Source organism: Pseudorca crassidens, chromosome 14 (assembly GCF_039906515.1).
Source record: "Pseudorca crassidens isolate mPseCra1 chromosome 14, mPseCra1.hap1, whole genome shotgun sequence".
In the NCBI taxonomy this organism is placed as follows: Eukaryota; Metazoa; Chordata; class Mammalia; order Artiodactyla; family Delphinidae; genus Pseudorca; species Pseudorca crassidens.
This window is the reverse complement of record NC_090309.1, coordinates 11,784,731-11,810,732: the sequence shown is the minus strand read 5'-3', so window position 1 is coordinate 11,810,732 and position 26,002 is coordinate 11,784,731. Positions and strand designations below refer to the sequence as shown.

At 42.0% G+C, this 26,002-nt stretch overlaps 1 protein-coding gene across 1 annotated transcript in view; it reads right to left on the bottom strand.

Annotated features, from left to right (window-relative positions):
• The window catches only part of MERTK (MER proto-oncogene, tyrosine kinase), a 113,748-nt gene that overhangs the window by 49,399 nt on the left and 38,347 nt on the right, over nucleotides 1–26,002 (bottom strand). Inside the window, exons 4-7 of the mRNA XM_067704379.1 lie at nucleotides 25,683–25,856; nucleotides 14,989–15,075; nucleotides 11,563–11,678; nucleotides 5,802–5,985 (exon numbers count right to left, since the gene is read on the bottom strand). Coding sequence (XP_067560480.1) covers nucleotides 5,802–5,985; nucleotides 11,563–11,678; nucleotides 14,989–15,075; nucleotides 25,683–25,856 — 561 coding nt within the window. The remainder of the gene's footprint in view (nucleotides 1–5,801; nucleotides 5,986–11,562; nucleotides 11,679–14,988; nucleotides 15,076–25,682; nucleotides 25,857–26,002) is intronic.

The following is a 26,002-nucleotide window of genomic DNA, read 5'->3' as shown; positions in this document are numbered from 1 at the left end:
GCTGATCTCAGAAGGAAGCCACATTTTAAAGTCCAGAGCCAGGTTACTAATGATCTGAACAGAGCTAATCAGTGAATAAATTTAAATATGTATGTGTATGTGTGCGTGCGTGTGCGCGTGTGCGTGTGTGTAAGACACCTCATGAATGAAGATCAGAGGGTCAAATACTATTTGCTGGGTTAGGTGACGAACTAGAATTTAGCGCTGGTTTTCACTCTCTGGTTTATAGTAAATCCTACACAAGCCACATAAGCACTTTATGTCAAAATGTCTATATACAAGGATAATAAACGTTAACGCGCTTTTTAGGAAACGTATGTATGTGGGTACAGTATGTGTATGAAATAATTTGGGAAACAAGTCAAGATCACAACTACATTCTTTTTTTGGGCGGGAAGAACGTGACTGTAGCTATTAAAACCGAAAAACATATGCCTCCTGACCAATATTTTCTTTCCACGAATTTAATCTAGAAAAGTTCTCCTGTAGGTAGTGTTATATTCATTGAAGCATAATAGTGACAGATAAATGTAATGTTCAGTCAATAATTACGATATAATAAATTCTGATAATTTTCCAATGGATTACTCACTACCCCACACTGAAAAGAATTTGAGAGACCATATAAATTGATATGAAAGAATATCTAATGGTGGGGGGGTGAATAAAACTGCAAAAAGGTACGTATCAATGATCCATTTTAGAAATTAAAAAATAAGTATTTTACATATAGGAAGAGTAAATATGCAATAATATACACCAAACTGTTGTTGTATTTTTATTTACGGGAGATTAAATTGTATATTTCTGATATATCTGAAAGGGAAACAAAAGGGCACTATAACCTCTTTGTCTCTGCTGATTCCAGGAGCAGTAATAATGAAGTTAGAGCAAATTTCAGCTTAGGAAATATATAGCTAAAGCTGTATCTATGAAACGAGTCACACAGTACAATTTACAGAGAAACATGGTTGACTCAACATGTCTTTATGTCTACTCCCTCCTAAAACCCCTCTATGATGACAATAAGAAATTTATAACAGTATAAACTCACAGGGTACAGAGGAGTCAACAGTGGAAGAGAAATGCCAACATACATATGAAAGCTGAAAAGCAGAGTAAGAAGGTGTAATTAACTCAGTAAACTGATTCTCCCCAAAGAACCACAGAGAGGCGCAGAAGCAGAGGACCAAGGGACTAGAGTGGGGACTAAAACTGGAAGATTGAAAGTTTGATCAGGAAGTAGCCCTCGAGATCCCTCTAACCTATTCCCACACACAGCTGGCAGGTATCCCTCAAATTCCCACAGGAGACAGGATGCTTTATTCTCTGAACTGAAAAGCTACTGGACTTGGGGCACCAGTAGAATGGAGGCACGATGAGGGGCTGACAACTAGGGAAATAAGAGGAAGTTCATACATTGACTGAGGGGGACTCCACCTCTGGCTCCTCCCCACCTGATCTTAGAGCATCAGCAGCTGTGTTCATATTCCTGAGGCAGCAGACAGGAGACTCAATTCTAGAGGAAGTAAGTGGCTCCGGGGGAAAGAAAGCCAATATTGACACTTGGGGGTATCCAAACTAAAACACTTAGGTCGCTGGCCAATCACCTGACAGTGAAGCCTACAAGCCCCACCCATGCTCACAGAGCTTCCCATCAATCGCTGGCTCTTCACTCTTCAATAGGAGAGACAGTGGAAGATCAGAAGAGGCTGGGGAGGCCTCCTTCATGAATGTCAGAGACCAGAACGAAACACAGGACAGAGCACTCAGAGGAGGCAGAGACAATGCAGGGAACTAGAGAAAACTAAAACACAAACAAACAAAACCAATAATGAACATAGTCAAAGATAAGAAAAGGCTCTCATAATTGAGAACTGGAAAAAACTGTCAATGAAAAATAAAATTATTCTTATATATGACATTGCCAATTTCAATAAAGTATTCAACAGAAGAATTAGAAGATAAATCAAGTAAATCTCCAAAAGAAGAGTAGAATAAAAATTTTAAAAAGGAGGCCAATTTGAGGTAAAAAAAAATTGAGGAAGCAATTAAAAGAGTTTCAACAAGTGTCTAATACAGTTATCTGGAAAGAAAAATAGAAGAACATTTTGAAAGGAAAAAATGTATAAGAAAAAGTCTCAAAACCAAAGCATTTGCATTCCTAGATTGAATGCCTATGATGACGAATGAAACAGATCCCACATCACAGCTCATTACAGCACCATGATTAAAGAGAAAAGATATTAAAGAAAAATTAAAACTAAAAAACAGTTCACCTAGAAAACTCAAGTTATCAAAATTCTCTACAATGACACATGAAGCTAAAAAACAATGCAGAAATACTTTTAAAATTTTGAGGGAAAATCATTTCCAACTTAAAGTTCTCTATTAGGAAAAATTACCAATCCAGTATGACAAACAGACATGCAAGGTCCCACAGTTTTTATTTATATATATATTCTCTCTAGAGCTAATTGAGAATGTGCTCCATGAGAATGAGAGACAGTAAACCAAGAAAGACAAACACCCAGGAGACGGCAAAGGAGTCACTAGGATGAGTCTGGAGGAAGACAGGAAAAGAACTACATGAAAAAATTAAAGATAAGAGTGGCTGGGCCTCACTCAGGGCCAGGAATAGTGCCTGTTCCCATCAATCAGCCTGGAAAATCTAATGATTCGAGGAGCACTGGGTAGAGTACACATAATGGTTTTGTCTCAATAGTGGGTAATAGTTGACCCTAGATGAAGCACTGCTCTGGTCCAGCCTAACAAATACTAAAAGCAATGTCCAAAAGGATCAGTCTTTTCCCATTAGCTTAACTGTGACCCCAAACAAAGCTCACTATTTATAAGAATACAAAAATATCTAGCACTCAACAAAGTAAAATTCACAACGTCAGGAATCCAACCAAAGATTACCAGACATGTAGAAAAATTGGAAAGTACTCTCCACAAGGAATATAAATGAATCAATCAAAACCACTCCAGAAATAAGACTGATGTTAGAATTAGCAGACAAGGACATTAAAACAGTTATTATAACTGTATTCCATATGGTCCAAAAGTTAAGTAGAGACAGGAAAGATACAAAAAAAAAACAAAAATTACAATGTGAGAGTTGCAATATACACTAGATAGAATTAATGGCAGATTAGATACTGCACAAGAAAAGATTAGTGAATTTGAAGACATAGTAATAGAAACTACCCAAAATAAAACACAAGGAGAAAAGCAGGGAAAAAAGCAATAGCATCAGTGAATTATGGATAACTTCAAGTGATATGATACATGGGTAACTGGAGTCCTCAAAGGAGTGGAGAGGCAGGAACAGAAAAAAATATTTGAAGAAGGAATGGCCAACATTTTCCAAATGTGATGCAAACTATAGACACGCAGATCTCAGAAGTTCAATGAACCCCAAGCCCAAGGGGTATAAAGAAAATTACACCAAGGCACATCATAATTAAATTGCTCCAAATCAAATACAAAAGGAAAACCAGAGACATAAGACACATTATACACAGAGGAATAAATTAAGAATTACCACAGGTTTGTTATCAGAAACAACGCAAGCAAGAAGACAGTGCAGTAACCTAGAACTCTATGTCTAATAAAAATACCTTACAAAATGAAGTCCAAAGAAACCCCTCAAAGGTAAAATAAAGATTTCTTTCAGACATACAGAAGCTGAATTTCTCACCAAGATTCCCACTACAAGAAGTAATGAAGAATCCTTTAGGAAGGAGGAAAATAATACCACATGGAAATATGTACAGATTTACACCAAAAAACTGAATAACATTAGAAATGGTAACTACCATTTGGGTAAATACCACGTGGGTAAATATAGGTTTTTTATAATTATATAAATCACTCTAAAAGATTAGGACTCTTTGAACAAAAATAATAACAATCTAGTGTGGGTTTATAACATATGTAAAAGTAAAGTGAGTGACAACAATAGAATAAATATCTGGAGATATCAAAAGAAAAATGAAAGTATACTATGTTAAGGTTCCTACACTATACCTGAGGTGGTATAAACATCCCTTGAAGGCATATGGTAATAAGTTAAACCTGTATACTATAAACCCTAAAGCAACCATTGAAAGAACAGAAAAAAAGAGTTATGGCTAAGAAGTCAAGGAGATAAAATAGAATAAAAACATTCAATGAACCCAAAAGAAGGGGAACAAATTACAGACAGAACAAATAGAAGACAGATGTAAACCTACCCATATGAATGATATCATTACATTTTAATGGATTAAATACCCCAATTTAAAGGCAAGGATTGTGAAGTAAAGTACTGCCTGCATGAAATACCCATTGAATATAAAGATACAAGTAAGTTAAAAATAAGTATGAATAAAAGATACACCACGGAATCAAAAGAAAGAGTAAAATGGCTATTATTAATATGGATAAAATAGATTTCACAGAATATATTACCAAAGATAAAGAAAATAATTTCATAATGATAAAGTGGCCAATGTATTAGGAGAGCATAGTAATATTACACAGTTATGCACAAAATACCAGAACTTCAAAACATGTGAACTGCTAGAACTACAAATAGAAATAGATAAATTCACAGTTATAACTACAGATTTCAATGCACCCGGCTAAATAACTGATAGAAAAAGGAGGCATAAAATCAATAAGAATACAATTTAAAAAACACTGTCAACTAACTTGACCAAGGTAACATTTATAAAACACTCCATCTAATAAGAGCAGAATACACATTCTCAAGTACACATGGAACATTGTCAAGATAGACCATGTTCTGGGCTGTAAAACTGAGTCTTGATACATTTCAAAGGATTTAAGCGATATGAATTATGTTCTTTGGCCCCAACAGAATGAAATTAGAAATCACTAATACAAGTATTTGGAAACTACGTTAGACACCTAAATAACTAATGGGTTAAGGAAGAAATCAAAACAGAAACCAGAAAGTTTTTTAAACTGAATGAAAAGGAAACACCATATAAAAATTGTTCTCAGAGGTTTTTCTTCCTCATTTAAGATATGTTACAATCTCGGCACTAGTTTCATTTGTGCAAGGATTAAGCCCTAACAATTTATGACCTAGACCTGTCCCACCGTCTGTATTAAAATTGGAGCACTGATTATGTAAGGCTGGAGTTAAGGGCAGGAAAGAGGTTCTGAGTAATCCAGAGCTCTAAATTGGAAAATAATGGAAACTGGACAATTCAAATCTAACATAACTACAATATTCATAGAAAAAATACAAACGCTTGGAAAACCAAAAGCAGCACACAGAAATGAAAGTTTACAGATGTAAATAAAATTTGCTATAAGAAAATAATGTAGAGACAACAGTACCTACTTCATATGATTGCTATGAGGAGTTAATGAAATAATGCATGTAAAGTACCTAAGATGGTCCCTGGCATGTAGTAGGTGCTTATTGAACATTAGCCACTTCCACATTTATTAGTTTTCTTAAGTTTGATGCTATGAGTAATAACTTTCATATATTTATATTTTAATTAAAATAATATATGCTATAAAGAGTATGCGACTATTAATATCCTCCTAGGTAAAAGAAAATATTCCCTATACATAGTAAGTATAAAGTTTGTCACTAAACCCTTTTCAATTATAGAAGGAAACATCTTTCTTATTTTCATTGGTCACCTCCATAAAATTATCCTCCAGAGACGAAGGCCACACAAAGAAAAAGTTAAACTCTGAATCAGGCCACTGGGAAGGATTTGTTTCATCACATGCCATCAGGCACAATATGCATTCTGAACCCCAGGAATTACCTCTTTCGGTCGTGCTGGCCAGAATCCAAGGGCTCACTGCGGACCAGCCGACTTCATTCATGCAGGACACACCGATGCTGTAATTCGCCAGAGCCTGCAGCTGCTCGATTTGATACAGATGTGGTGAAGCAGAGGTGTTAAAAATCATGACTGAGCCATGACTCAGTGGCTCAACTTCCTCGACCTAAATGAAGAGTAAAATTGTGGACCAGGCGTTAGTAAGGGGGCAGGAATGTCAGACTCGGGGCATTCATGCATTCGGTGTACATGGCCCTTCCTCTCCACTGAGGGGAAGTACCTGCTTCCTTTCGGGCCACACCTTAAATTTCCCACCAGGATCACTGTGTATTACTCATGCTACTTGCTGGGTGCAACAATTGAGGACCTGATGAAAAATGCCTAAAATAAGTGTTCTCACTCCAGCAGGTAACAGAGCAAATAATCGTCATCATAACATTATAGTTATTCTACATTATAACTTATAATAAAAGTAGCTCTTCCTCAGAATCACTTCGCTTCTTGATCATTTTTTTCAGCTGTTTCACAGAATACACAGTAAAGACAAGGGACATCGTATGTGGGGCAAAACCTGAAATATTTACTGTCTGACCCTTTAGAGAAAATATTTCCCAAATCCTACTTTAGAAGATGAGATACTTAATTTTTTTTTTTAAAAAATCCGTATTTCTTTTCATTATGTCTCCTGAGGAATTCTGCTCTTGCTTTGAGGCTAATTTTAGCATGTCCTTTATTCTTACCCCCCAATTCCCACTCCCATATAGATTCAACTCCAAAAGCAAACACAGATAGTATAGATTTTATGGCATTTTTTGGTGGGGAGATATAGGAAAGGGTCATTTGCACCTCACCCAACAAGCTTTTCTCCAAATCTTTTAAAAACCCATCAGCTCTTTCCCCTGAGTCCTTGTACCTCATCTTTCTCTCCATAAACTCCAACAGTCTCTCCACATCCCTCTCCATGTCTTCTGTATGCACAGGCAAGAGAGAGGGATTCCCAGCAAAATTCAGTCTTAGGCTAAACTTCCAGCTTTTCCTTTAAGGAAACCTCTTATCTGGGAACGGGGATCATGCAGAGTTTTCTCTCACTGTATGTTTTTCACAACTTCTAAAATATGTTGTACATATAAAATCAGAAAGACAAAAATAGTATTGGACAAAAAAGAAGCCACCAAAAACAATTTGGGGAAAAAAATCTTAAACCCACAAAATATATTTCTGATAATAATGGGCTTGCAATTATGGGGTGTGGAAACAATGCTGTTATTTCAGGATATGTGTGTTTGCAATTTAGGTCAAGGGGCCACAGATCAACATTTTGGAATTCCAAATCCCCTAGTGGATACCATGAGGGCGGTGCTGGGACCGAGTCTCACCTCTGACTCAGACCCGCAGACTCTGCGGGGTGACAAGAGGGTACCAGTTGGCCTGAGGAGCCACCAGAGGACAAACCAGGAGCTGTGTGCTTATCTTGGTGGTGGCTGTTGGCAGAAATCACTCTTTGTTTCTTCACTTTAGAGTCTGCACCTACTTCCTGCTGACCAAGCGCTGGAACTAAGGTGGAGGAAACCTTGGCTCCCCACCCCTGCCCTATTTCCGGAACAACGCGCTGGACCATTTCCAGGCACAGGGACACTCTTGGAGGGCATGTTCCTAGAAGAAGACGGGTTTCTCTAACAGTGCTCAGTGGGTTCTGGGGGAAAGGAGGGCATGAAACGGCAAGATATATGTGGGAGAGTTAAAAATAGAAACGGAGTCCATAGCCCAAAAATGGGTGAAGAAAGGAACTAATGCCAAGACCAGGGGAAGTGAGAGGGTGTGTCCTGCTAGTGGGTGGATGTGAATCTTGTCCAAAACATTCATTTGTTACCAAGTCAGAGTTTAAAATTGTAACGAACTGGGACTCTGCTACAAAATGATACTTGGTCCCTTCAGAAATGGGAATACATTGTTAATCAACAGAATGTGAAAGTATATAACTTGTGGAGCCAGTTTTGATCGACCTCACTAGGACTGCCAGAGAAAATAAAGGACACCCATTTATATTTAAAGTTCAGATAGACCATCAATAATTATGGGTATAGGTATGACACAAAATCAACAGTGTAATTAACTTGTAAAGTAACTGGATTCTTATTTGCTAAATCCGGTAACCTTAGGAGAGATGGAAAGGAGAATGGGTGAAGGAAGCCTGAGCTAGCTGGTGGGGCAAAGACAGGATAACCATGTCCTGCACAATAGGATCCAAGGTGGGCAAGAGGGGCTGCAATTTAGCAGTCTCAGGATGATTTTTCACGCCCTGGCCACCCAAAGCCAAGGCAAAGAGAGTGCAAGTGAAGCTTGTGTGATCATCCTCCACCTGTAGGGGTGACCTGGTGTTTTCAGACCACTCCACCACCCTACTCTACCTCCCCTCGGCCTCACGTCTACCCTGAGACACACTCTTCTCCAAGTGTGTCTTCTTCAGTTTCCCTGAAGGTAACACCCTCCTATGGGAAGGAGTCTCATGTCCTCTTGGACTCTTCAAACAGCTCAGTAACTGGAAACAATTTTTAAAAAGGCTGGTCCACACAGGGAATATAGCCAATATTTTATAATAACTATAAATGGAGCATAATCTCTAAAAATTTTGAAGCACTATGTTGTGTACCTAAAACTATACCTCATTTTTTCTTAAAAAAAGGGCTGGTTCATGCTGTATTTGTGTCCATATGTAGGTTCAGTTATGTCCTGAAGGATATAACTGTCCATATGTAGGTTCAGTTAGGCCCTGGCTGTTCCCAAAACAACAGAGTCCTGAAATATATGAAGCAAAAAAACTGATAGAACTGAAGGGAGAAATACATAATTCAAAAATAATAGTTGAGACCTCAATTTCCTATTTTCAATAATAGATAAAACCATGAGGCAGAAGTTTAACAAGGAAACAGAATAAGTGAACAGGGCTATAAACCACCTAGATCTAAGAGACATATAAACGTTCCACCCAACCACAGCTGAATACACCGTCTCCTCAACTGCACATGGAACATTCTCCAGGATAGAACATACGCAAGGCCATACAACAAGCCTTAATAAATTTAAAAGGATGAGGACTTCCAGGGTGGTCCAATGGTTAAGACTTCACACATCCACTGCAGGGGGCATGGGTTCAATCCCTGGTCAGGGAAGTTCTGCATGCCGCACAGCATGGCCAAAAGAAAAAAAAAAAAGATGGAAGTCAAAATAAGTATATCCTCTAAACACAGCCAACGAAGGAAGAAAACTTAAGAAATTCACAACTAAGTGAAAATTAAATGACATGCTCCTAAATAACCAATAGAACAAAGAAGAAATCATAAGAAAAGTGATCAAAAACTTGATTTTGAATGGAAAAACCCCCAAATACCAAATCTTATGGTATACAGCCAATGCAGTGCTTACAGGGAAATGTATAGTATAACTGCCTGTATTAAAAAAGGAGAAATTTCAAATCAATTACCTAAACTTTCACTACAAGAAGCAAAAAGGGGAAAAAAATTAAGCTAAAGTAAACAGAAGAAAGGAAATAAAGGTTAGGGCAGAAATGAATGAAACAGAATTTTAAAAAATAGAAAAAATTAATGAAACCAAAAGTTGGTTCTTCAAAAAAATCAATAAAACTGACCAACCTTTAGTCAGACTGACCAAGAAAAATAAGAGACAACTCAAATTATTAAAATCAGGAATGAAAGAGGGGACATTACTTCTAACTTCAAGATAAAAAAGCTTCTAATGGAAGATTATGAACAACTGTATACCAACAAATTAGATAACCTAAGAAACGCACAAATTCCTAGAAACACACAAATTACCAAAACTGACTGACGAAGAAATAGAAAATCTGAATAGATCTATAACAAGTAAAGAGATTGAGCTGGTATTACTCAAAAAAACTTTCCACAAACAAAGGCCTAGGAACAGATGGCTTTGCTGGTGATTTCTACTAAATATTGAAGACAATTTCACATCAACCTTTCTCAAATTCTTCCAAGAAACAGAAGAAGTGGGAACGCTTCCCAACTCTTTCTATAAGGCCAGTATCACCCTGATACCAAAACCAGAAAAAGCTAACACAAGAAAACTACAGGCCAATATCTCTTATGAATACAGTCCCAATAAGGTAATGGTGATGACTGCAGAACTCTGACTATACTAAAAACTACTGAATTGTACACTTTAAATGGGTGAATATTATGGTATGTAAAATATATTTCAAAAAAGCTGTTCAAAAAAAAGGATATCCCTGGTGAGACTTTGTAGATACAAGGAGAATTCCTAACACTTACCAGTACTTGGGAGGTTTGCAAATAACGATGGACAAGATTAAGCAAGGCTGTGGGTAGCAGGGTGAGGGTGGAGGCTATTTTGGGGATGATATGTTTTTACTCTTCTGAGAAGAAACAGCTGTTACACAAGGGTGGGAGGCAATAGGAGCAGAGAAATGAGTTCCACTTGGTATTAAAAACATCTAGTTGTCAACACATAAAATTCTATGGAAGTCACTTCTCTCAGCTGAGTTGGCATGACTGGCCCATGTCAGCTTAATATGTTTTTACCTAATAAGACCAGACATTTATAAAACGAAGAATAATCCCTGACCTTACTGTATGATCAAGTACAGGCAGAATGCATTCATGTTTTCAGCGGATAATCCATGTGTGTTCAACTACCTGTTCCCACCTGCAACGTCTTCCTGAGACACGGAGGAGCAGGTGGTCCTGAGCATTGCTTTGGGCATCAGAGTTTCCTGGGCTTGAATTCCGGTTTTGCCACTCACAGGCTCTGTGTGCACTGTGGCCCTGCAGTGCTGGTGTGGGTTCCAAGTTAAGATAATGTCTGCAAAGTCCCTGGGCCATTGTGGGCACTCGGTAAAAGGTAGTTACTGCTACCCTTCCCTTTTTTTTTTTTTTTTGCGGTACTCGGGCCTCTCACCATCGTGGCCTCTCCTGCTGCGGAGCACAGGCTCCAGACGTGCAGGCTCAGCGGCCATGGCTCACGGGCCCAGCCGCTCCGCGGCATGTGGGATCTTCCCGGACCGGGGCACGAACCCGTGTCCCCTGCATCAGCAGGCGGACTCTCAACCACTGCGCCACCAGGGAAGCCCTACCCTTCCCTTTTTTTATGAAATGAACACTCAGAGCAGAGCCTATCTCATGGCAAGGTGTCATTTTAGGATGGCTAACCTATATTTCTTACAGCTCTATTTTATACCAATTTTAGGTAGTAGTTAAAAGTGGGTGATGACTCTGTAAGGCCTGTAATCCCCAGGTTTCCCTGGAAGCCACAGGCTGAGATGCAACATTCAATAGTAAAGATGATCCATCTTGTGCTTGCCCTTCTGTCCTTCATGGCCACCAACCCAGGAGAAGCCAGGCTGCAGAGGACCTGGCTCCTTGGACTCCTGGTTACAAGCCAGATGGGTTTTCGTATCTTAAAAATGAATTCTCCCTGGTCTCATGACATTCTATCTTGGAAACGTGTTTCTCTTCCAGTTGGCCCTGGACCATGCACAGGAAAGAGGCAGCATCACAGGGGCGCGGGGAGGGGCAGGGGCAGAACATCATAAAATGGTGCATGCCCAGTGGACGCTGATCGGGGGGAAGGTCAAGGGATTCTGAACGGGGGTGTTGAAATGATCTTGGCACCCATCCTCAGGAGGAAGAAAAATCAGGCAGACCCACTGAGCACCAAACAGCCACTTCTTTTCATTACGGAAGTTCACCTGAATGCTGCAGTCACTGAACGGGGAGTATCCGTCAAAACCGGGGACCCAGGAGATCAGGATGCTGTGTGCGGTACTGTTGCGGACCCTGACTTCAGTTGGCGGGGAGGGAATTGCTATGTAAAAAACAAAGACACACCACAGACACAATTATAAACCACAGAAGGCCACAGCTACCAAACAAATGCATTAATAATACCAAGGCTACTTCTGTTTCTTGAGACTGGGAAAATTAAACACAAGTTTTAAAGACGAGCCATCGTACCCCTAAGGGCAATGGTATTAGCCTACGGAAAAGTCTTGCAGTGATAGGATGGCTCGGCCAGGGCCAGAGAAGTGGGATGTAGACCTGCTTTCCTGACCCCTGATGAAGTGAGAAGTTTTAGCTGGACAAGGATGGGGAGACATCCATTTCCTGCTGCTGTATGCAGGGGCGTCACTGGGCGCCGGTGCTCTCAATGGGGGTGAAGAGCCATGGCGCTGCCCTTGTGGAGCTAAAGGCTGCGTTGGGGAGACCCACATTAATTGAGGATGAGTGCCTTGTGCTGAGAAAAGAGGGGTACCATGGGAACAAGCATGTGTGTGCATGCGTGCGTGCATATGCACGTGTGTGATGGAGGAAGGAAGCTTTCCAGGCCGAGGAATAGGGGAGAGTCAGCTCAAGCAAAAGACCCAAGTGCATCTGCTTGCAGGGAAGGGAGGGCATACCGTAATGAACGTGCAATGACCTCAGCCACGGGTGGGACATGGATAGATATTTAAATTAGAATCCAACAAGGATCTGAAGTTTGAGGGTTTTAGTGTCTTGTGCTATATTTAACTCTTTTTAAAAAAGGAAATATATATTAAAATCTGTGAATCAATATTATTTTTATTTATTTATTTTGGCTGTGCCGCACGGGATCTTCGTTCCCGGACCAGGGATGGAACCCTCACCCTCAGCAGTGAAAGCACGAAGTTCTAACCGCTGGACCACCAGAAAATTCCCATACGTTTAACTCTTAATTAATGGTAATAACCGCACTTATAATCCAAAATGATGACTCATGTTTCTGAGTGCTTACTCTGTGCCAGGAACCTATGGACTTCATTAAACATGACTAGTCTGATAGGAAGAACCCTATCAGAGCAGCAGTCTTACGATCCCCATTGACGGATGAGGAAACTGAGGACCAGAGAAGTTGAAAACTTGCCAAAGCGCACAGAGCTCATAAGCAGCAGAATGGGGACTTAAACTCGGGTCTGCCTGACTCCAGCACTAGTGTCCCTCAACAGGACGCTGGAAGCTGGTTGCAGGGGCAGCAAGCAGACCAGCGAGTACCAGCAGGGGCTGGGGAGTGGGGTCACCACTTAGCCAGCTGCATGGCCCATGGCTCAGCTCAATGCCCTCTCTAAACTCAGTTCCCGCTTCTACTAAGGGCGGGGAGTGACCACACTGCTCCACAGGCTAGGGTGAGGATGAAACGCGGTAACGCACGTACGAGGTCTGGGGGAGGTGCGCTGGTGGTAAAGGCGAAGACAGGATGCGCAGGGGATGAGAGGGAAGGAAGGCTGGGACCGTGTTAAGCGCTCACTGGGTACGGTATTCAGGAGTTTCAGTTTTACCAGGAGACACAGACGGATGAATGGGAAAGAGTCAGTGTTTCGTTTGACTCACTTCCCTAAATAGAGTATCTGCCTTTCCAGATCAAAGTTTGGCCACGTATATACCTCAGTTGATAACAGACGAGCAGGGAGTTTTGGTTGCTTTGATATACATGCTTAAATCAACGAAAGCCCCACACATAAGGTTTGGAAATAGGCTTTATTAAAATAAAGTCCTAGTTGCGACTCTGTCTGAAGCATAAAATTCAGGAAGTGCTTCTCATTTTATGGATTTTTAAACTTTACGATGTTGATATTTTATGAAAATGTCTTTATAAATTTATGCCCACGCGTGGATTCCCGAAATTCTCAGCATTTCTTTTGAAAATTGTAATAATGGAATTCGTAATGAAGGAAGGAAGTTATTCAGTTCCTCTCCTAGTAACTTTCAGTTTGCTCATTTTTTTTCTTCCAATGAACTTTTTGAAAATGCCCTCTCATAGCCTCTTCTAGTTGATTTGCTGAAACTAAACCATCAGCACCTTTAAAAAGTATGTCTTTTGTAATTTTGAGTCTTCTGCTGTGCACTACCCACCCTTTAACTCATTATTAAACACATTCTACTTTTTCCCCTCTATTATTTCCCCAAGGATAAGACCAAAAGGAATATAAACTCAATATTGCCTCTCAATATTTAAATTAAGAACAAATAACATAGAGAACAGACTGGTGGTCACCAAGGGGGAGGGGGGTGGGGGAGGGATAGAATGGGAGGCTGGGGTTAGCAGATGTAAGCTTTTATATATAGAGAACGGATAAACAACAAGGTCCTACTGTATAGCACAGGGAACTATATTCAATATCCTATGATAAACCACAAAGGAAATGAATATTAAAAACAGAATATATATATATATATATATAACTGAATCACTGCTATACAGCAGTAATTAACACAACATTGTGAATCAATTATACTTCAATAAAAATAAATTAATTAAAAATAAATTAAGAACAAATACTAAAACATACCATTTCCCTGAATTTCTATGAGAAAGGTTAAGGGAGATGAGTTGAAAGGGATAAAAAGACAGTAGGTTTTCCTTTCCTTTCAAGTTTCAGGTTTAAATACCTTTGATCCCACAAAAGGAGGAGGAATCTGATGATTGGTTTGGATTGTCCAATCCAATGGCAGATAATTGGACTGGAATGTCTCCACTAGCCTGGGGGAGATTTCAAACATGCGCCTTTCATTCTGTTATATCCCACCTCAGAGGAAGCAAAGGGGGTGGAGGAGGTTAGGAGAGAGAGGGACAGGAGCCCTGTGCCCCCAGAAGAGTGACTCTGACCTTCTCCTTCCTCAGGACAGCTGCTGGTGGAGACTTGCTTCAGCCCCAGATGCCCAAGGAAGGACAGAGCCCATCCTCAGATCAGTGCCCCAAGCTGCGCCCACCCTGGGGGCTCTTCAAGGAGTTATGGGGACTAGTTCAGGGTAGAAAAGGAAAAAGTGAAAATAGGAGCCAAGATGATCCAGGGTCAGCATTTCAGACAATTTTCTTCTCCATCTGAGCAGAACTAAACTAGCTAATGTTGATCAAAGACAAGTGTCAGGCCCTGTTATGAGTACTTTTACTTGCATTATCTCATTGAACCCTCAAGAGGAGGTAGGTTCTGTAATTATCCCCATTTTACACAGGGGAACACCGAAGGCAGAAAGGTTAAGTGACTTGTCCAAGGTCACAAAGGGAAGCCAGGACGCAATCCCAGGTGGCTGGCTGCAGAGATCACACTGTACCCCCTAACCCCCGGAACATGCAGGGGGCACTCCACCCTGCCGCTTACCTTTGATGTTGATCTGCACGCCCTTGGACACGGTCAGCCCTTTGTCATTGTGGGCCTCACAGCTGAAGATCGCGGTCTCAGTCAGACCTGGAGGGGAAGGAGAGCCGTGAGACCAGCTGCAGAGAGACAGGCTTCTGTTTATCAGAATCCTATGGGGGTTTCAGCATCCTTTTACTTCTTGGTTCACTGCTTCAAGCCATAAATGCAAAGTTAATTAAAAATACGTGTTGGTGTTTGAAAAACAAACCTAGGATTAAACCCTAGGTACCAGGAGCAAGGCAACCATGGGCTTAAAAGGCAGCTGTGAGAGAGTGGCATGGACATATACACACTACCAAATGTAAAACTGATAGCTAGTGGGAAGCAGCCGCATAGCACAGGGAGCTCAACTCGGTGCTCTGTGACCACCTAGAGGGGTAGGATAGGGAGGGTGGGAGAGAGATGCAAGAGGGAAGAGATACGGGGATATATGTGTATGTATAACTGATTCACTTTGTTATAAAGCAGAAACTAACACACCATTGTAAAGCAATTATATTCCAATAAAGATGTTAAAAAAATTTTTTTAAAAGGCAGCTGTAATTCATTAAAAGCCTTTATTTTTCCCCGATGACGAAACATTAGGTAACAAAGCAGTATCATTTAGTTTTAAAATTTCTGCGAGGAGGTATGGGAATCCCTGGCCCCCAAATCAAGACAAGTATTTTCTGAGGCTTAACCCACTCTCCTGCTTAGCACCCCGTACACTCCACAGCACAGTATGGACACGTCAGGGTACCAGAAACAGCAGGATAAAAGTTACAGTTTTAAAAATTTCAGGTGATCTGTTGTAATGAATCCCTTTTTAATAGTAAAAATCAATGTATTCATAAGGAATTATATAAACACAAGGCATCATTATTAATTACTTGAAGAAAAGACACTGGTGCTGAATGAAGAAAATTCTATCATTTCAGAGGTCTGAAGACATCTTGGAAATGAAAAAAATTAGCTGACATTAATTTTAAGGAGAAAGGAAGAGAGGCAATCCAGATCTTGGTTTCTTATAATACTATTCTCCAGTGAAAGGAACCAGAGCTCCTCGGAGAAATGGATGAATGTCAGGTTGGAGCAAAACACACGTGAGCCTGGAGCAAAATATAACACAAACAGCACGCCACACACACGCGCGCGCGCGTGCACACACACACACACACACACACGGATGGGGGTACGGCAAAGAGACACGGGATCCAGCTGAAAGAACTCCCAATGGCCAAAGCTGGGACAATTTGAGCAAGAAAACAAAGTAGCATTAAATTGTAGCCCAAAGTATAAAACAAATATTCATGAGTCTATATTGATATGAACAAATGATTAAATAAAAGGGGGAGAAGAGACAAATGCCCCATGCAGAGGAATTCCGAATGGTTTTTATACAGACGCTCTGCCCCCAAAGAGGGGCATCACTCCTGACTCCTTAAGGCTGCACAAAGTGACTTCCTTCCAAAGAGGACAGTATGGAAAGGGGAATGAAAGGAAAACTTCTGAGTGAGAAACTGACAAACGTCCAGCTCAGCCAGATGGTCAAGGTCAAGACCAACAATGGTAAGTCGTGTTGACGGAATGTACCCTTGATATGATGAGAATGGCATTTCTCCTCTACGGTCTTCCTCCTCCAAAACATATAACCCAAATCTAATCATAAGAAAAACGACCAAAAACATCAGACAGGTCCAAACTGTGGGACATTCTACAAAAAACCTGACCAGTACTCCTCAAAACTGCCCAGATCATTAAAAACAAGGGAAGTTTGAGAAATTGTCACAACCAAGAGGCGCCTTAGGGAGACATAACAACTAAATCCTGGAACAGTAAAAGGACATTAGGTAAAAACTGAGGAAATCTGAATAAACTATGGACTTTAGTTAGTAATGATGTATCAGGAATTTCCAGAGACAACAGAATAATCAGTTATGTGCTAGTTTCAGGCTTACATTTACTGAAGGGACATTTCAGTGAGATAAAGAGGTTTGCTTTGGGACTTCCCTAGTGGGCCAGTGGTTAAGACTCTGTGCTTCTAAAGCAGAGGGCGCGGGTTCGATCCCTGGTTGGGGAACTAAGATCCCACATGTTGTTTGGTGCGGCCAAAACATTTTTTTAAAATTGTAAAAAAGAGGCATGCTTGGAAGGGCTGCTGAGAAGGACACCCTGAGGTCCACTACCTCCCAAAGTCTCAAAAACACCTGTGAAAATCTCTCTGGAGAAGCTGAATCTACAAACCTGTTAGGGAACGTTTCATTCCCGATTCATTATGCTAAGTTCTAAAAATAATGCAATGGGTATAAGGAAGCGAAATAATTTTTTATGGTACACTATACTGTGTCACATTAAATATAGTTGTTCAAAAATGATGCTATCAGTATTGGTTTATGAATTGTAACAAATGTACCACATTAATTAATGTAAGATGTTCATAACAGGGGAGTGTGGGCGTGAGGTTTATGGGAATAATCTGTACGAGATGGCACACAATTTTTCTATAAATCTAAAACTATTCTAAAATTTTAAAAGATTATTTTTTAAAAGCACAGCCATATATCTACCATCTAGTTGAATCTGGAAACTTTCTCTCTGACACACAAGGTGCCTGGCCCAGAGCTTTTATCATAAACTGGAGAAAGACAGATAAAATTCTTGAAAATACACCATCACTCACTTCTTGCCAGAAAGGCTTATATGTTTTTTTGTTTGTTTCTCTCTACTTGTGTAGGATATTTTCCATCGGATGATTTTAAAATCCAAAGCTCGTCACTAATGAAGTCATTAAATATTTGAAACAAGCTGCAGAGGGAAACCCAGCCGGGAACCAGCCAGGAAAGACTGTCCACGTTGGATGCCCACACAGTGAAGGCTGCACTGAGGCTGTGCCACATGGCCTGGGAGAAGTTCTAGGAAGAAATGCAAATCTGATCCCTTTCAAGTCAGTGCCTCTCCTGAGGGATTAGCTGTGCCCAAAAAAATCAGTGTTGGTGGGTGTTTGTTCTTTTCCATCCACATGGAAGTCTGTCCCAGCATCTGAGCTCTTTTGACTAGACTCTCTGTCCTACAATTCTGTGGTGACCTTTGACTTCTCCTAAATAATTTTAGATCAGAATATGATAGCTACTTCAGGTATTTTAATTTTCCAAGATGAGGATTCCCCTCAGACTGGAGGAAAATCCTGAATCAGATTGCTTAATTAGATTCTCTAAATCCAAGTGCTAAGAAACTACAATTCCAGGTAGGAGCCAGCTCTTTCACATTGGGTCACCTCCTCTCGAATGAGAGATGAAACTAATAGATGGTGTGATGGTTTAGAAAATATTTATTTCACTGAAGAGGAATATTTATTTCAAACCCACTAACCACATCTATAAAAGAACATCTGTATACACGGCCTCAAGGAGTCTTTGGATCTTCTGCTTGTATCCCTCCCAAAGAATTTTGAAAAATATATGTAGCCTCTTACACATTTTGAGGTTTGCATCTTAAACTGTTCATCATTTAAACAGCTGCAAAAAATGTAATTTCAGGTACCCTGGATATGCTGATAATTTAAAGTAAAACCCCTTTAGAGTCCCATGCAATATACATATTACTGGGATGGGAGACCCAGCATCACCTGCTGAAATAATTCTCCCCAGAAATCAGAAGTTTTCAATCATGACTTTGCTACTTCCCCTGCAGAATTTTATCCTAATGGCATATAAGTGTGTGTTTGAAAGTCACTGATAATCACCCTATGATACTTCTCGGTGATAAAATTACACTTACGTATTGAAATTGGAAAACAAACTTTCTTCTAGATTGATGACCTTTACAAGTATTATTTAGGGCACAACGGATCAAAACAATATACATGTCATTTTTAAACATACAAAGCAAAATTTTATGGGAAGCACAACTCCTTTGCTGGACAAAATTTGGAATTTTCTATGTGGTAGTCTGGAATTTTGTTAACCTTGAGCCAATGCACTAGAGCAGCTGTTCTCAGAGTGTGGTCTAGAGGCTCCCGGGCATCCCAGAGAATCTTTGGGGGGGCCTCAAGTTGAAAACTATTTTTGTGAGAATAGCAATATGTTATTTGCCCTCTTCACTCTCATGCTCTCGGGAATGTATGATGGAATTTTCCATAAGGTGTATGATGTGTGATGATGTCATAGCTCTATGAGCTAATGAAACGTGCTTGTGTATTATTGTGTTTTAATTTCTAATTCAGTAAATGGCAATAGATGTATCTCACATAAACAAAAACGTGTAGGTTTTCAATCACTTTTAAGACAGTAAAGAGGAGACCAAAGCATTGGAGAACTGATGCCCTGTTGTGACTCCAGGTAAGGCAGAGAGAGGTCTTTTTTCTTTTGTAAAGTAAGAAAGAGATGACAGGGAAGTAGAAGGTGAAAAAGAAAAACTGGCATAGAGTCAGGACTTCGGGCATTTGGTCAGGCACTGACTTTCGGAAAGAGGACACATACTGCATGAGGATCCACTGACCCCTCTAAGCCGTCACCTGGGGCCCCTGCTGCCAGTCACCTTCCCAGGCAGGCCTGTGACACCTGGCTTTTCACCTTAGCTTCCAGGTCATCAGCTCCCAAATGAGAGGCCCGTTTTGCCAGGCTACATGGACTCGCAAAACTTGGCTTATATTTAGAAAAATCAGCTTTGGCTCGGTCAGAAGACACTCAATCAAAACTTATATTTTGTACATATTTGAGCAGACATCTGCAGGCTAAAACCAGTCGTTTGATTTCAATCGCTCTTGTCCAAACTCTTGGGAAACACTTGAGTACGAACTACAAGTGACATTCCCAACTGGTTGTGAGGGCAAGAGGAGCCCTGCTAGAAAACAAGAGGATGGAGTTATTTCCTGGAGATCCACCATCTAGTTATAGATCGCAAAGATGAGTTAAGCCCACAGTTCTTCGGTCCTGCAAGGTTGATCAATACCGAGAGTGAAACCGCTCCTCGGGGAACATGATTTTAGGTTAAGCGGGAAGTCATTTTTCCTCTTCGTGTTTCTCTTCAGAGGACACACAAAGTCAGGAAGACGATCTGCAGCTAATTCCCTGGTACAGGGCACCCACTCCGATTCAGAACTGCCCACAAGTAGCCAAACCATCTAGGAGAGCAGATCTGTCTGGGGGCTGAGGTGGTGAATGTCCACAGGCCAAAAGGCTGCCAGCAGAGAGAAGTGGAAACTGCTTCCAACCCAGGTTAACTTTCTCCAGAACTGGATGGGCCAAAACTTAAGGCCAGATATAGGCTTCCTGGCTTAATGTATTCAGTGACATTTCTTTTTTTTGCTTAATGGCACAAGCTTCCTAACTGGAGACTCATTTATAAGCCTGGGTTGAACACAGCAACCCAGATGTACTAAGAAAGACAGCTCCCCCCGCCTCACTTTTCTGTTCTGCCTCGGGATGAACAATAACCAGACTGGAATAGACCTTGAAGTTTTAGAGCCCAAACACTTGTGGCTTCCCAGGGAGAAATTCATCCACACACCCCTCCGTCTCCACCCTACCACCCATTCTCCCAAGCGCCCCCAGCACCAGCGTCTCCACATCTCCTGTTACTGTGTCCTCTTCTCGTGGGCATCCCTCTTACTCCATTATGTCCCACCCAAGTCCATTATGATGGTTCATGCCCCTCTTGCTTGGTCCTCTGCTAGTTTAAAAAAAGACAGCCCTTGACGCAAGGTCTGAAAGACATTTTAGGGAACATTCAGCCACAGGATGTTCCCTGGAGGAAAGGACAGTCAGAATCGCTGAGGAATCAGCTTCTAAGAGCACCGTTAGGGCAGTTCTTTGAGTTCTAGGTTAAGGAATCCTGTCCCTTTAATTTTCTTCCCTAGTGTTCATCTTTCTACCCAAAGAGGCAGGAAATAGAAGAATACGCTGCATAAATGAAGGACTTACACTTATTAACTTGGAATTCACTATCTGCCCGGAATTCACTCATTCAACATTTACAGGCACTTGGGATCTATCCGTGAATGAAACAAAGATCCTTACCCTTAGAGAGCTCACATTCTCATGGAGAAAAGTGGGTGGGAAATAATAAACTTAATAAATAAGTAAGCTGCATGTTCTATTAGAAGGTGATTAGTACGATGGAAAAATAGGGATCAGGGGGTCAGGGTGGGTAGAGAGAAGTGGCTGTGGTTTTAAATATGCAGGTCAGAGGGAGCTCTTTGAGAAATGGCCTCTCAGGAAAGACTCAGGGTGAGGGAACGGGCCAAGTTTATTCTGGAGGGTGACGGAAGGTTCAAACCAGAGGGAACATGTGGGTCAGGCCTTTGTCCTCCAAGTGAGGTGGGGAACCTGGGGCTTTGAGCAGAAGACTGATATGATCTAGTCTGTGTTTTATAAGGATCGTTCCAGCTGCCACGCAAAGACTAGCCCTTCGGCCATAAGGTCCCTTAATTGCTCCAAATTTTTTCCTGATCTGCAAAATGGGAATTAAAAAATGCCTAACTATATCACAGGTTGCAAAGAGGCTCAAAGTAAATCTTTACCAAAAGCACTGTGAGAATGACGAACTGATTTATATAAATTCTCATTATTATTGTTACTGTTGTTATGACAATGAACATTACGAATTATAGCCAATTAACTAAAACCAAAACTAGCTTAGCTGTTTTCTAAATGTGGATTTAAATATAAAATGAGTAGTTTTTAAAAAGTAAAAACCAGAAAGATGAGCCTAAGTCCCCCACTCTTGGTAGAAAGGTAGCTCAAAATTGACAATGAGTTAGTAACTGTTGCATATGAAAATTTGTAACAGGTAACATTTCAGTCATTCCTGTAGGCTGCTTCTGTACCAAGGCCTTTACATCCATTATTTCACTGAATCCTCATAAATGTTCTATGAAGTAGACACTGTTATTACCCCTATTTTCTATGAAGAAGGTGAGTAAGTTGCCTAGGGACACAGTGGTGACCTGGCATTAGTCTGTATCAGAGCTCGGGATCTTAACCACTAACCTGTAACGCATCCCACCACTGAACACCATGCAGCAAAAGCTTTTTGCAGTTCTGCTCTTTATTTGGGGACTTTATTTTGCCAATGACAAAGTACTTCCTTGGGGGAAAAAAAACTTTGCTTTGAAATAGTTTTCAATTCACAAGAAACTGCAGAAAGAGTAAAGAGTTCCTAGCACCCTTCACCCAGGTTCCCCTAAAAGGTAAGATCTTACATGATCATAGTACAGCCATCAAAACTAGGAAGGTGACTTTGGTATGATAAATACTTTTTTTTTTTTTTGGCCGCACCTCGCGGCCTGCGGGATCTTAGTTCCTCCACCAGGGATCGTACCCGCCCCACCTGTAGTGGAAGTGCAGAGTCTTAACCACTGGACCACCAAGGAAGTCCCTGGTACAATACTATTAACTAAAATACAGACCTTATTCAGAGTTCACCAGCTTTTGGTTGTTTTATTTTGTGTGTGTGTGTGGGGGGATTTCTATGAAATTTTATTACAGGTACAGATTCGTGTACAGATGGAGAACTGTTCCATCACCAAAAAGAAGCTTCCCTGTGCCACCCTTTTTACGAACATCCTTCCCCCAACCTAACATCTGGCAGGAGCTGATGTGTACGCCATCACTGTAAGTTGTCATTTACGTATGGACACCAAGGGGGGAAAGTGGTGGTGGGATGAATTGGGAGATTGGGATTGTCACATATACACTAATATATATAAAATAGATAACTAATAAGAACCTGCTGGATAAAAAAATAAAATAAAATTCAAAAAAAAAGAGATAATGTTGTCTAAATGGAATTACATAGCATGTAACCTTTTTTTTTTTTCCCCTGTACCAATGGGATCATTTATTTACAATTCAGTAAAAGTCTCAGCCCAAACCAGCAAAACCATCTATATGATTGTAGAGAGCCATATACGGGTAATTTGCCTTCTGACAAAAATCTGGAGAGCAGAAAGGTGCCACAAATTGAATTAGCCTCAGATTGTTCAGAAAGGAAATCACAGCTGGAAAACATTTCAAACAGAGATCCCTTCGAAGAGCCTTCCAAGGACAGCCGCCAAGTATATTTTACACGTAACCTTTGAGATTGGCTTTGTTGACTCAGAATAATGCCCTTTAGACAAAGTACTTCTTTGCTCATGGTTCTTGAAGACAGCGCTTACATCACAGAGGAAAAAACAAAACAAAACCGATATCAAGAGGGGAAAGCGTATGACCTTCCTGTTCAAACATGTCTCAACAATCAGGGCTCTTTAAACCACTTCCCTGCTCCGCTTCCTCTTGGTAGAAGGGATGGGAAAAGTTTACTTCAGGGTTAATTCCAAGATAGCAGGGTGCCTACCTGCAAACATTCAGATTTTATTTTATTTTTTTTGCGGTACGCGGGCCTCTCACTGTTGTGGCCTCTCCCGTTGCGGAGCACAGGCTCCAGACGCGCAGGCTCAGCGGCCATGGCTCACGGACCCAGCCGCTCCGCGGCATGTGGGATCCTCCCGGACCGGGGCACGAACCCGCGTCCCCTGCATCGGCAGGCGGACTCTCAACCACTGCGCCACCAGGGAAGCTTTGTTCTATATCTTGATTGAAGTGGTGGTTACGTGAGTGTCTACATTTATCATGACTCACTGAGTGGTGCATTTAATTGCTATGCATTTAACTGTATGTCAATTTAACCTACATATTTCATTGTATGCCCCATAAATCCTCCTTTATGGGACTTAAGCAATCATCCCAGAGAGGGAGGAATGTATTTTTTTTAAATTAATTTTGAACAAATAAGTTACTTGACGATCAATTCCTTGGAGAAACTCAAAGAAAACTCAGATGAAGGCAGAGACATAACATTGCTTGTGGACTCGGGAGTAAGAAAAGTGATTCAGAAACAATACCTCAGGTTGGCATTCACTAGCTGGTCCACTCAGCATAAATATTCAGTGAGTATTACCATGAGTCAGGCACCACCTTGGGGGAGACAAAGTCCCTGTTCTTACTGAGTATACATTCTCTAAGAAGATAGACAAGCAACTAAACAAATAAACAGGGAAATTACAGACTGTGACCAGCGCAGTGAAGGAAGTCCACAAGAATACATGCCTGGGAGTCAATAAAGGAGTGGGGAGGAACTAAAAGAAGGACCAGGAAAGACTTCTGTGCAAAAGTGATGTCTGAGACGTGTCATGGGATGAAGGGCAGATGGAACAGCACGGCAAGCAGACAGAAAGAAAGTGCAAAGGTCCTGAGGCAGGGAGAAAGGTGACGTTTCTGAGAAAATGAAAGACAATCAGTGTGACGGGTGCGTAATAAGCAGGGAAAGAGTGGGATGGGTTTGGGCTGGAGAGTTGAGCGGGAACCAGAGCGTGCAGGTCCTGTGAGCGGGGGCAGGACGGACTCTGAGTGCCAGTCAAAGATAATGGGAAGCCCCTGAAGGGTTCCAGCAGGCGGGGGACATGAACTGCCATGGAGGACGAGAGTGGGGACAAGGCTAGAAGCAAAGAGACCAGTTAGGAAGTTACTGCAGTGCTGTGGGCAAGAGCTGGCAGTGACGTGGACCAGGGCACTGCAGCAGTGACAGAGAAAAGACAGATTTGAGATGTACTGTTGGAGCAGAACTGACAACCTGCTGATGCATTCAGTGTGGAAAAGGAGAAGGAAGGAAGGATGGGCAAATGGTGATATCATTTACTAAGATGGGGAACTCTGGGGCAGAGCAAGTCTTGGGGGGAAATCAAGAGTTTCATTTTAAGATGCTTCCATACCCAGTAAGTGGAAATGCCAAGCAAGGAGCTTGAAGCTCAAGGGGGAGGTCTGAGCTGGAGACATGAAGTTCAAGGTTGTCATCACACAGATGGTCGCGAAGCCAGGGGCCCAAAGGAACTCTCAGAGGTGGGTCCAGGACTGAGCCCTAGGGCACCCTCCCACATTCAGAACTCCTGTCAAGGGAAGAGGACGAGTCGGGAGGCAGGAAGGAAGCCAGGAAGACAGGGCTTCCTGAAGGTCACCTCTGGCGTGCGCATCCCTCAGAACGTTTGCTGAGTGTGTGAAAAAAAGGAAGGATCGGGGCTGGTAACCTTGCCAGATGTTGCTGGAAGATGCAGTGACAGGAGCCAAAGAGGAGCCCGCTGGATTCAGCGGCACAGAAACATCAGTGGCGCAGACCCCGAGAGCGCTGTCGGAGGAGCACGGCAAGGAAGCCAGGGCACGCCCATTCGGAGGGAAATCAGATGACCGCTGACCATCAGGGCGGCCACGGCCTCACAGTGACTCAGTCCTCCCGCAGCCAACCCCGTGGCCAACGCACCTTCCTTGCCGCCAAACCTCGCTGAGGTCGTCCCATCAGTGGTTCCTGAAATGCAAGCCCTGCCAGCCAGCAGGGCCACAGCTGCCACGGAAGACGTGAGCAGGGCTCCCGCTGCCCAGGCTCAAGGACTCTGGCCACTTCGCCAACTTAACCACAGACACCCGCGGTGGCCGTATCCCCACGCCCCAGTCCTGCCCTGTGACCTCTGACCCCCGAGATTCCCACCCGCCTCCCCCTCCACCTGGCCCCTACCCTCAGCTGCCTCACCTGCGGTTTCATCCGCCTCGACTCCCTGCTGCTGTGCACACGGCGCTCATCAAACTTCTGCTCCCCTTCCACCATTCCAGGGCAAACAGTATGGAAATCCCACAACTCAGACTCACCAGGGACAGTCAGAACGGAGGGGGATTCTTCTGGAAGTTCATTGACACGGCTGCTGTTCTGAACCCAGAAAATGTTGACGGGCTCAGGTGGGCCCACGGCCTGACAGGTGAGGTTGAAGGCTGTGTTTCTGGTGACATTCATGCTCTCAGGCTGCCTCGTAAAGTGAGGAAGTCCTGCAGAGGAAGAGGTGAGTGAAAGAAGCTATTAGATCCACAGGCCGAGGCACAGCCCCCAGGGGAATGGAAACCACACGGGAGCTTGGCAGCGGGAGCCTTCTCTGTCCACCACCCAGGTCTGAAACGGCCAGTTTTTACCTCCC